At 42.3% G+C, this 15,144-nt stretch overlaps 2 protein-coding genes across 10 annotated transcripts in view; both read right to left on the reverse strand.

The window, feature by feature from the left end:
• The window catches only part of LOC132911115 (DNA-directed RNA polymerases I, II, and III subunit RPABC4), a 142,729-nt gene that overhangs the window by 6,384 nt on the left and 121,201 nt on the right, over positions 1-15,144 (reverse strand). The gene's annotated exons all lie outside the window — the stretch shown is intronic.
• LOC132911061 (uncharacterized) overlaps positions 1-15,144 on the reverse strand; it is a 68,765-nt gene that overhangs the window by 4,994 nt on the left and 48,627 nt on the right. For all 9 annotated transcript variants that reach the window (XM_060967414.1, XM_060967412.1, XM_060967411.1 and 6 more), the window contains 9 exons: positions 10,054-10,191; positions 6,939-7,006; positions 6,566-6,858; positions 5,383-5,687; positions 1,723-2,896; positions 1,239-1,419; positions 585-718; positions 354-502; positions 33-212 (listed from right to left, as the gene is read on the reverse strand). In XM_060967414.1, coding sequence (XP_060823397.1) covers positions 33-212; positions 354-502; positions 585-718; positions 1,239-1,419; positions 1,723-2,896; positions 5,383-5,687; positions 6,566-6,858; positions 6,939-7,006; positions 10,054-10,191 — 2,622 coding nt within the window. The remainder of the gene's footprint in view (positions 1-32; positions 213-353; positions 503-584; positions 719-1,238; positions 1,420-1,722; positions 2,897-5,382; positions 5,688-6,565; positions 6,859-6,938; positions 7,007-10,053; positions 10,192-15,144) is intronic.

Raw genomic sequence — 15,144 nt, forward strand, 5'->3', positions numbered from 1 at the left:
AATCGACGCGACGCGTCTTTAATCGAACCGACCTTTATGTCTTTGGCTTTCTTCATTCTGTCGTCGATCGCGTGCGATCTACGTTTATCATGGTGCCTCGTAACGGGTCTCGATGAAACGGATGACGTCGGCAACGATGAGACGGAACCGTAACTGGCCAGACCTCTGGCCTTCCGTCTCTTTTTCACACTTCCGCCGAGCAATTTCAGTACCTACGATCGTTAGTAATCCTATTTTACCACAGCTATTCGTGTCACGATGTTATAGGTCCAAGTTACAAGTTACAAGATTTAACGTTTGAACATCGGCTAATTTGTGGAAATTACAGCAACGTAAGTTGCTACTTGTCTCACCTCGCTGTACATATTTTCTAGACCTTCCAGCTGCTTCCTAATCGTTCTTGCGTCGTTTGTACTTAAATCGGAATCGCTTCTATCCAGCATCGAGTCTAAATCGAGTCCAGTGGTGGTCGAAGTCAAGTCGGCTGCTTCTACACCGAAAACTAAATAAACGATAGCCGTATAGATACCTTAAAGAGGATAAAGTAACGACGGTGAAAAAGAAGAAAATCGAACGTTACTTACGATGAGAGAATTTCTTCGCAGCATCTTTTTTCGAGGCAGACGCACCACGATGCTTCGAACTACCCGGGAACCCGCTTCTCTTCTCTATAGCCTTGCTGTAATCGCTGTAATTGGGTTTCGATCCGTATGGTAAGCTACAAGGCCCACAAATACGTAACCGTTAAGATTGCCAAGAATTCCATGGCAAGAAGACGGTTAAACTGGCAAAGATTAGTTATTTCGATCGGATACTCCGTCGTCGTTGACGCGACGACGATACGATTAAGCGATAAATCGGCGATTACGGTGACACGACTACCGTGATCGACCAGCGAAACCAACCGACCTTTACGTACGAAAGCATTACTTCTAAATCGAACAATCGTTCGAAACTATGGTTGGCGGTAGTTGGCGAAAGATATTTCACGCGACGAAATAGGACGAGAAAGAAAAATTCTGGTTTCTCGGTAAGTAAGTTGGTTGTTCCTAAAAGGAGCACACCCGTCTGCCTACGTTCGACAATTAGCGATCGGTTGGTTGCGGATCCATTTTAGCAGACCCGTATCGGTGCCCCGATGTACGCGAAGGCCAGAAATAATCGGGAGCAACCCTGGACCAGTGACCGGAAGCGACATCGGTTACGGGACGAAGAGGATCTGTTTGAAGTAGCGTTACCTCGCCGAGTATCGATTTCTCGATGTTCTGGGACTTTCATGGGGTGAAAGCGGCGGTAGAGGCGGCGTTACCGACGATACACTTTCGGACAGGGTGGAATGCGCCATCGCGGGGACGTCTCTTGGTTCTAAAATGCTTCTCAGTTCCGACTCGACTATGTCCACCCATTCGGAATCCTGTACTGTAAGTTTGAGTAAATCTACGTAATTATAATACAATTTTACAATTGCAACAAAACGTTTACGCGCAACTCGATTACCGATTATTCGATCGTCAGTCGGTATTCGTAATCATCGAGGAAACATTTGCACGACACAATTGCAAACGTATACGTATTGTACAAGCCTGACTAAAACTAGAGGAAGCTAGGATTACCTACCTTCTACTGTTTACGTGTATATATATATGTATATACTTTGAGACACGGTGAAATATTTATCGTGGCGACTTAAGGAGACTCTAGCAAGGTTGGCGAGTAACAAACCTGGGGGGTGAGTTTGGTCTTCGGGTGGTGGCCGTCTTCCGCTGGAATAAACAGCAGATCCTCTTCCCGAATCAACATTGGAGGAACTCTGTCCAGCTTTATCGTAATCCGATCCAGATCCCTGATTCTGGATTTTCAATCGGCTGATACCGTGTTCTAGCTCGTCCTTCCTTGCCTCCGATTTCGCTACGCAATCCTTTGCGTATTGATTCTCCATCCTCTTCAGAGGCTCACCGTTTCCAATTTTCGACCCGGACGAACTCCTACCCACGTCGTGATTCTCCTCGGCTCGTTTCTGCAACTCTTCGATTCTTTTTTGCACGCAAGTTCCTTCCGACTCCTGACTTTCCTGACCGGCGGCCACTGCCAGCTGTTCCTGTTCCCTTTTCGAACACCTAACGGCATCGTCTCTGCGAATAGCGAAGCTGGTTTCCGGCCGATACTCGTCTTTCCTTTGAGAATCGCTTCTCCTGAATTCCCCTTGTCCGCGATCTTCCACCGTGATCTCGTATCTTTCTTTGTCCAACGGATCCACCGTAAGAGTTTTTAACCCGTCAACCGGATTTCTCGATTGTTCGTTAGCGCAGCCAGACCTTTCGTCCTCGTACGAAAGCTGCGGCTGGGACGCCGCCTTCTCGATACCTTTCGTCGAGTTTCGTCGCTGAAACTCCGCTTCCTGGTTACTTTCGGTTTTCATATAGACCTGCGGTACACCGTACCTCGGTCGACCTTGAGCATAATGGTAATACACTTCCTGTCCGGGCAGCCTGAGCTCTTGAGCTTGTCTGGAAGTGCTCGGTAGATCGATCTGAGATCTCGACATGGTTTGTCGAGCTTGTTGGTATTGCTGATAAGACACGTTGTTCGAGAAATAGCTTTGCTGCACGTTCCTAACGCCGGCGCCGCCGCCTCCGCCTCCGCCACCGCCGCTGGTTTGGCAGTTTTGCTGTCCGACCAGTTGCTGCTGCTGATGCATCTGTTGGATCAGTTGTCGTTGCTGCATGTTCTGTGCGTGCTGCTGCGCGAATCTCGGACTCTGATGATGGCTCTGATTCTGATGCAACAATTGTTGCGCACTCTGGAAGTTTTGATTCGACGGTTGCATCGTCGCGTTGCCCACCTGGTGCGGTTGCACGCCTAGACCATGAGGCTTCTGCATCTGCGTGCTCTGGCCCTGCTTTCCAAAATCGTTCCCGTTAATCCCGATAAATTCATCGAACTGTCAATCTCGAGCGAATGACAAAAATTAACCGATATACGATATTATCGTAATACGTAAATAACTATATACGTCATCGTCCAAGTACCACGAAAGCTACGTCAAAGTGAGAAAAGTAATAACAAGGATTATAACGGAAAATCAAACGATATCGAACTATACCAAGGGTCACGGCATAATCGACAGCCATATCGATTTCTTGCGATTGAAATTTTTGTATCGGCATAGATGACTACTTATTTGCCTGTACCTACTTACATATACCTATATGTCTCGTATTTCTCGTAATAACGGAGATAACAACCCGTTCAGAATATAACACGACACCGAGTATCGGAAATTTACTACCACCTGTAAATTAGTAACGTATTCGTCAGTTTACTCCGGTCTCGAGCACGGATGCAGCAGGACGCGAACGTGTCCACACTTTTTTACTACCTACCTACCTGCCTACCTCCCTCTAAGAGCAATTTACATTCCCATTAATTATTTTACGTATTAATTACGAACGCCACTCGCAGCCTTCTGCTCGTTTTTCTCCAATTACTCTAACCTATACTGTTACAACGCGTATATTATCTTGGATGTTTCACGCGGATGAGTCACGTGAACACGTTTCGAGAAAAATAACAATCTATCGGAGATGCCTCTCTGCAAGTTCATCGGGGAAACGACGGATCGAAGGACAACGGGAAAGGTTCTCGCCGCTCCTTGTAAAAAGAACTTGTAAAATTTTCTAAATTCGAAAACGATAGGTGCCGTTAGCTTACGTTAAGTAGCTGGATTTTTCATCTGCCCTGTAGCAAAGTAACGAACCAACCGACGCTACGTCTTACATCGGGATATCGATAAATTTGGAGAGTTGTACGCACAGTGCATCGTGCTGCGTGTGGTCGGTTTTAGATGGCATAAATATGGAACACGTATCACGTGCACCGGCTATTTGAATAGCACGTATGTGTCGCGTTATTGCCCTTTCTGAATTTATATGAGGAGAAGGTTACCCTTACTTACGTAAAAATAATCTTTCCGCTGGTTACACCGGAAATAACCATCGGCGATTTTACCTGACACCTGGCGCGTATCCGAAACATTTCGATCGTTCCCTGCTCGAAACACGATCTTTGCGCGGAAAAGACCTTGGAAAGAGAAGCAGGGCGGAGGGGGCGGAAATGTGGAGGAACGTCTAAAAATTTCATCGCGAACAAATCGATACGAATAAAGGCGTATTACCGGCAAATATGTTCGTTGAATATTTGAAACGTACGTCGATAACGGCTGGGAAACAAGTTGATTGCTTTGGCCGGCAATGGTCGCGAATCCAAAGTACCACTACTAAACTACCATTCGAATTCGTCATTTGCGTGTCATCGTTTGCAAATTTTTCACGAGGAATGTACAAACTTGGCCTTTGGTATATTTTAAACGACTACCTATAGTACCTGTAATTTGTTATACGTTGTACAAATAAATGAACGACTATGCGCTATGATACAGGTACTTAAATAACGTGTCAGTTACAAACTGCAATTTTCGTCGTAATGTCAAAAATTCGAAACAATTCTTCCAACGTACCCTCCCCGTATTCCAGCTTTTTAATTAAGGGCGAAACCCAACGAAATTTTCTCATATTTTCTTCTTTTTCTATTTTTTCATAGAGTCGTTATTTCGACGTGCAATAAATTCCCGTTCGCCACTTCGATATAGCAGGTGTGCTTTCGTATTAAAAAAAAAAAAAAAAAAAAAAAAAAAAAAAGGAAAAAGAATATACATCGTACGTATGCAATTTAGGAAGCGAGATAAAATATAGAAACGTGAAAATAAATGAAAATATGCGAACGATTAAAAATAGTTCGTTGGAAAACGTAACGGCTTCGTCGTACGTTCGATGAAATGAAATTAAAAGCTGTCGGACAACGAAATCACGTCTTTCGCTTTATTCAAAGTCGGTACTAGTCGTATTTTATACGAAACCGGTTATTTCATTGACAGGATACGTTTGAATCTCAACACGTAAGATACACGCGAACGAATACTCGTTTACTTTGAATATGCAATTTTTGTAACTCCGATGAATCTATGAAACGATGGTAGGTAATTGTCGTAGCTAGTCGCTACGTAATATCGCGGATAATTGTTGATAGTAGAGCGAAGCGTCGAGATGATTGCATCGATACAAAACAGGTCCAACGAAATTAAATCTAATCTAAGAATTCGATAGAATTAAATTGCAAAACTAAATCCCGTATTGCATGGAAATCGCTGACTATACGAGTAATTTCCCGCGTAATAACTTTCACGTTTAGGTACTTCCTATGTATACATTCGTTGATGGAACTTTCGACTCGAGCGAGTAATTTAAAGTCGTTTGAAACGAAACCAATGCTGTCTACCGGCATTGAGAAGCGATTCGCAGAGCGCGGAAGTAAATCAAAGATTACCTGGTTCTGAGGGCTCTGATGAAGTCCTTGATGCAATTGCTGACTCGGCAATCCAGATGGTCCCTGAACAACGTATTCCCTCGCAACATTTTGCACCTGCTGGCCACCTGTCGCTGATTGGCCAAAACCAGGAACTTGAGTTTGATGGACCGTTTGAACTCCTCCAGGTGGAGCGTGATGCGTCACGTGAAGCTGAGCACTTTGGCCTGGTAAATTGGGTTGAATCTGCGACGTAGGCTGAAGTTGTCCAGGAAGCGGTACGTTCTGTTGATTGCTCAGGTAACTATACGAGTGCCCGTACTGACCTAAATCAGGTTCAAGCGTTACATAAATGTCATTGTCCGTTACGTTGCGAGTGGACGACTTTGACGAGTAAACGCGGCCGACGTTAAATTTCAATTTTTACACAGTTTCGATACTTTTTTTTCCCTCCCGTTACATTTCACGTGTATACGCAAAGTATAGTAAGTAGAGTAGCGCGAAAATGCAATTTTATTTGAAACCTTTCGTCGAAAAATCGAACGAAGATATTCGAATTCTAAAGGATGCCGAGGATACAAAGAATATCGATCGATTTTCCACTTTCTGATTTTCAACTTGTCTCGCCCGTTTATAATTTATAGCCATCGATCTCTACACGACAAACCTAATTATACCTAATCGTACGTAAAAATCATTTAGCTGTATCGCGTGGGATGCCATCGAAGATCGATAGCATGTTCTCAAGATTAACCCATTGCCTTACAACCGGTGATCCTCTGGCTAGTTAACTAGCAGGCTCGAAGGCGGTGCCGACAATCATACTGCCAACTACGCTCTCTTATTTCCATTTTACGTTTTACGTTTTACATGCACGCACATGCCGTAACGCGGCACACCGAAATTGACTTTCGATGACGGATCATCTTGTGTAAAGGCAAAGCGTTAATCATCGCTGCGGCAACATTGTAACGCCGTGGCTTCTAGTTAATTACCAGCGAGAGGATCGTCCTGTTACTACAATATAGAATTACACTGGTGGCTTGGCTCGAGACTTTAATCGCGAAACTACAAAATTACAAATTGCCACCGTGAGAATCTCGCGATATCGTAGTACGTTTCAGAAAGACGGTGTTTCAGTGGAAATTCAAAGAGAATCAGGACGACGTTGCGATACGAAAGATACGCGATATAAAATACTCACCGCATGCGTTCTTTGGATATTGCTGCATATTAACGGGAGGTTCCTGCGCCCGCGGTTTCCCATAAATCCCTTCCTTCTTCTTCGCCTCCTCCTCGTCGATGCTTCTGCTGGACTTTCTCAGTTCTTCCGTGACATTGTTCAAACTCGCTTCCGGTTCCGGTTCGACATCCTTACGACTCTGTCCGAAACGGCTCGATATCATGTCCTTGATCGTGTGATAAGTTCTCGAAATCGACTTGCTCTTGTCTTCGTCGATTTTCGTGGTCCTCGGCGCCGATGCAGCCGACGTCGACCTTTGGAGAAATTGCGATTTTATCAGGAAAAATCAATTCTCGGATTCACCGAGTGCGGCACGATACAAATAGATATTTACGCGTAAGATTCCGCTGGCTGATAACTCCTGGCTTGACCCTCCTGTCTCGCTTCTTGCATCTGAGTGCCCTGAAAAATCGTTTACATCGTAGTTACCTCTCAAGCTCTTATCTCTCCGTGTTATCCATCCGCTCGACCAATATTTCACACTCGTGCAATTTCGTTAGGTCTATCTATCTTGATAGATTCTTTGTTCGAAGAAGTTTCCAACTTACACGTATTATGAAATGAAACGAAATGAAACGAAATGAAAAATAAAAGTTAATCTTGCGTAAAATACCGATAATCTTGCGGCTAGTATTTTTAAGTAATAGTTAAAAGTGCCGTAAAAACGACAGAAACTCCCTAATCGCTTTAACTTGTTAACATATAAAAAGGTTAATAACCATTCCGCACTCTATGTCGTTTCTTTCTTTTGTTACAATTTCAGGCTGAATTATCGTGTCTGTAGTAAACAGATTAGATATACCTTACCATTGGCATATAAATAAACGAATAAACGAATCTAATCTAATTACGCGATACTCGACGTACGTACTGTAACGATGACAAACATCGGACGCTAGCAATCTAACAAATTCAATTATTCGGCACCAGAGAGTATCAATTTATTGGTAGCCATGTACGGTTGTTAAGCCTCGAGCTTTGTGCAATTAGCATCAGAGAAAAGTCATTGGCAGCCAACGCTCGCGAGCGTCGGCGGATAAAGCGATTGAGAAGCACCTGAAACTTTTGCTACGGGACACGGACAAGCGATTAACCAGCGTGGAGACATTTTACGTAACACGCTATAAGGGAAAGTGTGGGATACGTTATTAAATCGCTCGGCTCGGTCGCTACGACTTTGGACTTTTTAACTTGGCGACAACCCGTGGAATTACTCGTTTTAACAAGGCTATCCCGACGCTCGAATAAGTTTTTCCGTATTAAAAAGCTTTTCCATTCAAATTTTTGCTCTGCCGCGCGTCCCTTCCGTTCAAATAAATTCGCCTTTTAATCTAATTCTTTGCTTAATTGCTACGAGTGATAATTAATTCAAGCTCGATAAGAGTCAATAAGAGCAAATTATCGGTTTCTCGCGAAATTTGTTACGATATACGGATAAAATATATATTGTACTTTCACTTTTGAATATGTGCGTTTGTATTCCCTTTGCCGCCAATTTTCAGACGCCAACGTGAAAGCGTACGCCGAATTTTCCAAGTGTATTGCACGCTTGGTCTCGTGACGTGAAATCAAGTTATTTTTCAAATAAAAGTAAGAAATTATCGATTACCGACACCGATAATCGAAAGATATCCGCGAACTGAATCGAATATTTCGAAACCGGCGAGGCGAAGCGCGCTTCTCACCGGAGGAAAGGCGTCGCGTTGGTTAGGGAAACTCTCGACGCAATCTGCCGGAATCCACCGAAAACAATTCTCCGTCGAAGAGAACAGCGGGCAGCTAATGGCAGCATGTCCGTTTAAACCGCAGAGGGAATTTCAAAGTTGTCGGACTGAATCCTTTGGTTCTTAGGAAGGGATGTGGTTGGAATAACAACTGACACTGTCAATCAGAAGGATAGAGGAAGAGAGAGGCAGGGAGGAGAGAACAGAGCCAAGTTTCGCCCGTAGGGCTCCATCGTACGCTTCGTGCATACGAAAAAAGATTTTCTGACTTATGGTCCCTGCACAGCTGCCGTGTCGAGGATTACGCTACGCTAAATCTAACGTACGAATATAAAATGTTACCAGTCGTTCTCAATAATACGTTGGATCAGGTATATTTTCTGTTCGTCGTAAGCCGTACCTGGTTTACGCACATTTATTTACGCGACTTAAGGACGTGGACAACGATCAGGCTTTGAGTAGGACAAAAACATCTACTTGCGTATTTCGGATGCTAACTAACACGCGCTTCGTCTTTCCGGCAAAGATCGTAAGCGCGCTTTCTTATCGTGCTGGCCGCATAGCCAACGGTCATCGCGACGATTGCAGCGGCAACAAGATATGCCTATAATCGCCTACGATACGAATTTCTTCTTAACTAGGACAGCTAGTTCTTGCTAATCGCTAATTCTTAGCGATTTATGTACGCGCATACGTGCGCCATGGAACGAACCAAGGGAAACAGGTAATAGATTTGCAAGACGCCTACATTGTAAAAACAATAGCTCGGTTTTACGGTGAAAAGTACGCGCACATATTGCTATTTACCATGGTGATTATAGGATAAATACCGTAACAAAGAAACGTTAAATTCCGCGAAGATAGTCGTATGACGCGATTCTCCGGCACGTTAGAAACAAATTAACGAAAGCGCAATGAGATCCGGTGCGATCGTTCGGTTCGAACCGTGTCAGTGTTTCATCGACGAATCTAAAATAAATTAAACAAGCCGGCTCTATGCGAGAACGACGAAGAAAGAACGCACTCTGAACGCAGATCCGACGATAATTCTCCGTGTTCTTTGCACACGCTATGGCTCTCACATCCGTTTGTAACCTACGATCGTGGAATAGTACCTCGTAGCACGTGCATTAACGACACCTACTCGCATTTCCAGCGATTCACGTAGGTGCCCGATCGCTGTACGAGTTGCACGCGCGCCAGCCAATCGCCGGTCAATGAAAAGATTTCGTAATGATCGCGATTCGACCATCTCTGCGAATTGGCGTCCATTTACTCCATGCCTGTGTCTTCGTACGATTAACCGATGCTTTTCGAATTAGAAAAGAACAGGATTCGAAATCGTGTGCCAAAGATTCGGAACTCAAGAGGTAATGGAAGCTTTTGAAAGATGAATAGGTATGTATTTCCAAGTACAACGGCGATATTCCGTGAAAAAGAAAAACGAATCTTTTCTCTCTACCCGATAAAACATATTGATCGTTCAAAACTAGCGATTATAAATTGTAATTAAGCGACCAACGAGCATAAAACAAATGCCGCGTTTTAAACTCTGCTCGTCTTAAATCACATTGTTTCACGGTGGTTATACTCTTACATATTAATAAGGTATATCGTAATAACGTTATCGCATCTAGCGGCAACAGTCGACCACGTTATGTAAGAAATTTGACTGTTTCTAGTCTTACCAGCACATTACGAACGTTAACGAGAGAATTAGCTTACCTCTTGAACCCAGGCCTGTTGTTTGATCGGAGCATCCGGTGCGATCGCCACTCTACCGGCGGTTCTTTGTTTGTACTCGTGTAGAATAGGAATCTTGGAGTTTTTGTCTCCCGACGACAGGACAACCTCGCGTTCGATCTATAAACGAAATATGCAATTCTATATCGTTAACTCGCAATTTTATTCCTATCTTCGATATTAATCGTTCGCTTTCTCTATTTTGCCAATTTATCAGTAAATACAATCTTAACTTCGCTATTAATAACCACCGTGAATTTAACACCGCGATACTGTTAAAGGAAATTTTTCAATACAGTAATACTAATAATTCCCTATCTGCAACATTTAAAGGATCAGATAGCGTTGGTAAATTGCGCGCAATTTCATCATCGATCATCCTATAAATTTGTTCGTTTATATAATTTTCTCACCACCCTGCCAAGTCTGCATAGACGCGGTGTACGTTTTTTGACACGCGAACGAATTGCAGTTGGATTACACATCGCCATAAATACGTAGGTAGATTCGATGATAAAAAGTCAGAACGGAAGCAAGATCGACCGATGCGCGTTAAGACGACGCAATGTTTTCAACGAGGATTTCTCATCGTAAACGTCGCGTCGCTTCTCGGTCTCGATTTCACGCTACCTATCCGATTTTTCCAAACAACATCGAGAACAGGAGCACCGCTCGCCGATCAGCCGCTCTTTGCGTGCATATAACGCGTCTAAAAAGAGGTGTCACTGAACTAAACTCGCCTTGAAATCGCATCGCATCGCATCGCATCGTATCGCGTCGCGTCGCAGCGCAGCGCAGCGCATCGGTCGGAAGAAAGCAAGCGTGATAAAAACGAGAGAGCTGTTGCAACAGACAATGAACACGCCTAATCAACACCGTTCGATAGCGTGCACTGTTTACGAACAATTTTCCGTGCATGCTTCCGCATGATTTTCTATAGTATAATTTGCTACGAAACGAACAAAGAAAAGAAACGAGAAATAAAGAGAACAGGAAAATCCTCGGTAGGTTCGTTGCCCGTGAAACGAGTTCACCGTTACGTATGTATGTGAAACTGTTCCTCTTGCATCGTCTTACATTCTTGTTAGACAAGTATTTTCTGAAATTTCTCGCCTCTCGTCTCTGTAAAATATATGTCATAGTAAAGTACGTACGATACTGGAATTTTATTGGAATAAAATTAATATTTAAGATTTTGGAATAAAATAAATATTTGATATTTACCAGTTCGTTAAATTACAGTTACACGAGTAATCAAAATATTACTGCACAACACGATCACTGCGTTTAATTAGCTGCAGCATGGCGGTTTCACGGAGAGCAGCTACCGAGAGAAACTCGACGGGACGGGACGAGACGAGACGAGACGAGACGAGACGAGACGAGACGAGACGAGACGAGACGAGACGAGACGAGACGAGAATTTCCAAGTCACGAAAGATCGGCTGAATAATTCGCAAACAGTTAAATGCGCGGAATACATAAGGTGATTGTCGGCGGGTACAACAAAGGTGCCAAAGACAAGTTCGCCAAGTGACGAAAATAGCGAACTTGCGTAGAAGTAGGATGTCGTCACCGACAATTGTTCCGATTTGTTCTCGCTTCGCGAGGCCGATCCACGGGGAAAAGTGATGTATCTAAACGGCTATCGCAACCCCCTTCTCAACTTCCGGTAAACGGTACGCAAGTATGATGCTCGCTTTGTCTGGCTGGAGAATCTCTGAGAATTTTCCCAAGAACGTAACGAACGTACTTACAACGAACTGTTACCGAAGATTTCACCCAACATCTTCCGCGCAATGCGCAAGTAGAATGTGGAACATACGTGTTAGCGACGGTATCTTGTCAAGTCCGAGACGACGGCAATTAATCCGATGCTATTTTGCTTTCTACCGGAAAGCTAGAGACGAATTTGCCTTTAAAGATTAGCCCTTTGGTTCCTTTTTGATCGCTTTCCTCTCACCACCGTCTCTATAGTATTTCTTCAAATACGCTCGTTTTCGCAAACTTTTAGTAGCTTCGCCGCAATAACTAGTTCGTTATTAACTAATGTCGTTTCGCCATGTTAATTTTAAATCGCTATCGATTCTCTTCTTTCTTGCGATCATCATATCATTTGCCACTCTTCTTTCTCTGTTTCCAATTAACACGACGAATAAATTGTACTTGAATGGATGCACTATGACGGATCACCTGAGATGTTATCCAAGATACGGTATAACGGATTATATTAATCGCATACCGAAAATACGATAGTACAGAAAATATACAGGATGGTTCAAGGCAATAAATTACGCTACAGTGTACGCTTTCACTTTCCTCGAAACACCAGAATAGTTGGAAAATAATTTAATCGAAGGAAAATCGATTCGAAATCGTAGCTGCGCTACGTTTCAATGGTAATCTTGATTTTCTAACAAACAACGAACGAAACGTACGATCCTGTAAAGATTGCTCGGAAGAAAAATATTTAATTCGTTCGCAGTATGAGATTAACGAGAATCGAGAAGAAGAACGATAGAAAACAAAGTGAGAAGAAACATATATATGGTTTCTCGTGAGTTGACCAATGAAAGTGAAAGTGGAAGGAAGGAGGGGATGGGATAAAGAAACAACGATAGAACATATGTGGGTAAGAAAATAAGATATCAAGCTAGTAAGATTTAGGTTGTCGACGTTGACATTTTGACGTCGTAATACATTTTAACGTCCAATTTAAACTGCTTTCGATTTATTTCATCTTAAATATTATTTCGATATCGTTTCGTGCCGACTTGACGCGGATGACAAGCGTGACAACGATATTTATTAACGGCCGCTAAAGTTGTAAAGAAATTTTAGAAAGTGTATCGTAACGTTAAACGCTGTGTCATAAAATTAAGCGAAATTGGTATAAAAAAAGCGAGCTCAAAATATCTCTACGCAAAATATCTCTATCGTAAGATAAACACGCTCGTTTTTACGCGATTGTCTTTAACGGTAGTATTTAATCGATCGAGTAATTAATGAATGTAATTAATGTAATTTAGCAACGAATACCACGTATCACGAGAGACACAACAAAAACGTTTATCGTACATTCTTTCAACGATATTTCACATTTTACGTTAGAAGACTGTATTATCGAAACAAGTGTAAAAAATGTCCGAGCACTAGTAAGTTGCAAGCAAGTTTATAACGAATAATCTTATATAAAAAGCGTTATCCGTAATTTGTTTCAGCCGATAAGTTAACGAGGCAAATAATGATTATATAATTACTCGAACATGATTATTTAAATCGTCGCGACAACTTTACATTTATGCGAAACGAACGAGTATATTACATCGTAAGACAAATTTCAAACGCGATGGTAGAATTCGTCTTGCAGCAAAATCATTTTATACGTCTAAGCGAACAGAGAAATTTCCAAGACACTCGTCAAGCTTTTCTCGAGTTTTATTTACGTATCTTATTTATCTGTTTCTCTGTCTTATTTATTTGTCTTCTTGTCTCTTGGCATCAAAAATTTGTAACATCGTATTATGTATCTTTCTTCTCAATAACGATTTTAGCATAACGATCGGAATTAGACGATCCGGCATAGAATCCAGCAAACAAAAACAACGCTTGATAAGCATTTTTTAAAGTTAATTTTTTGCTGTGCCCCTTGCGACTTGTACTTTTCTCGAAAATAAAAAATAGGAAATAAAAAAAGAAAATTTAAAAGGATAATCTCGTAATTAATCAAAGTGCAAATTCATCGAAACGGATGAAGCCGCGTTACCGTTGGACGCGCTGTTCTAACATAGAACTGCTAACGGAATCGTCGAATTAACGAACGTACGATCTGATTTTCATTACCCTTGATGCTAGCAGCTAGCAGCCAGCAGACATCGTGGACAAGCATTCGGTTCCGAACGAGTCATCGCGCGTGTTCCCATGTTCGTTCAATTTGCAAAGAAAACTTGTCCATTTTCTCAGACGCACGATCCCGCAAGGATCCAGCAGCAGGCAAAGCCGTTGCTTATCCTCGGAGGAAAAAAAGAACCGAGATTGAAGTTGATATCGGAGGAGAAATGGAGCATTGAACAAGGTAGAAGGGGAAGGAAGGCAGCGGGCAGAATAAAATGCTTTCATTCCTGCTGAAAGGAGAATGTCAAAGCGCTCTTAAGAGCGTCTCTTTGATATACTTCTACACAATCACCGCGGAACATCAAGGAGGATATTAAATTCACACGTTTTGCTTGTGTTCCTCCCTTATGGAATTTAATACCTCCCTTGTTATTACGGTCCGTTTGACAAAATTTATTTGCAAAGCGTCGCGCGCCGCGATAAAGCCCGGCCATCCAAAGAACAGCGCTTTCCTTCCCAAAATAATAGCAACTCGAGTTAAGAGGAAAGCGATTCCGCGGCATTTCCGACAAAACTTCAAAATAAAACCAATCGAAAGCGTAATAGTCGGCTTTCCTCATAGTCCAAATAATCGATCGTTTCCATCAAAATTATTTTGTAAGAACTAGAGCGAAGGATAGCGCGATTACGTTATATCTGACCAACTGGCATCGAATCTCTCGACTACACAATCGTAACATCCAACGTACAACGTATCTCTTTAATCGATAACTTATCACTTTGATAGACGAACCATCGTACGAATGGAATCCATTGGTCTTCGAATAATGTAAATTTCTCCCTAACAAGCCCGCTATTGCCCTTTTTCTGGCAATCGCTAACTTCTAAGTTCCGATATAGCATTGTACAGTTTACTAACTGTAATAAAGATGAGAGAATAAAAGATGGCGTGATTTTCATATTTATTCTACGTTTTAACGTTACGGAATGGTATCCTGGTTATGTGGCACAAGCGGTTCTTTCTGAATAAGATTAAAATTTAACGAGTTTAATCTTCACTCTATATCGATACTATCCTACCGTTGAGATTACTTTATCTATACGCGCGTACCTTTGACAAATTAAACAAATTATCGAAATTTCTGTTGGAAAAAGTAAGAAGAACAACGTAATTAATACGAATAGATCTTTTTCGGATAATCTAATAAACGTGAATGTTATAAAACGAAACGTTATAAA

This window comes from Bombus pascuorum, chromosome 10 (assembly GCF_905332965.1).
Source record: "Bombus pascuorum chromosome 10, iyBomPasc1.1, whole genome shotgun sequence".
Classification (NCBI taxonomy): domain Eukaryota; kingdom Metazoa; phylum Arthropoda; class Insecta; order Hymenoptera; family Apidae; genus Bombus; species Bombus pascuorum.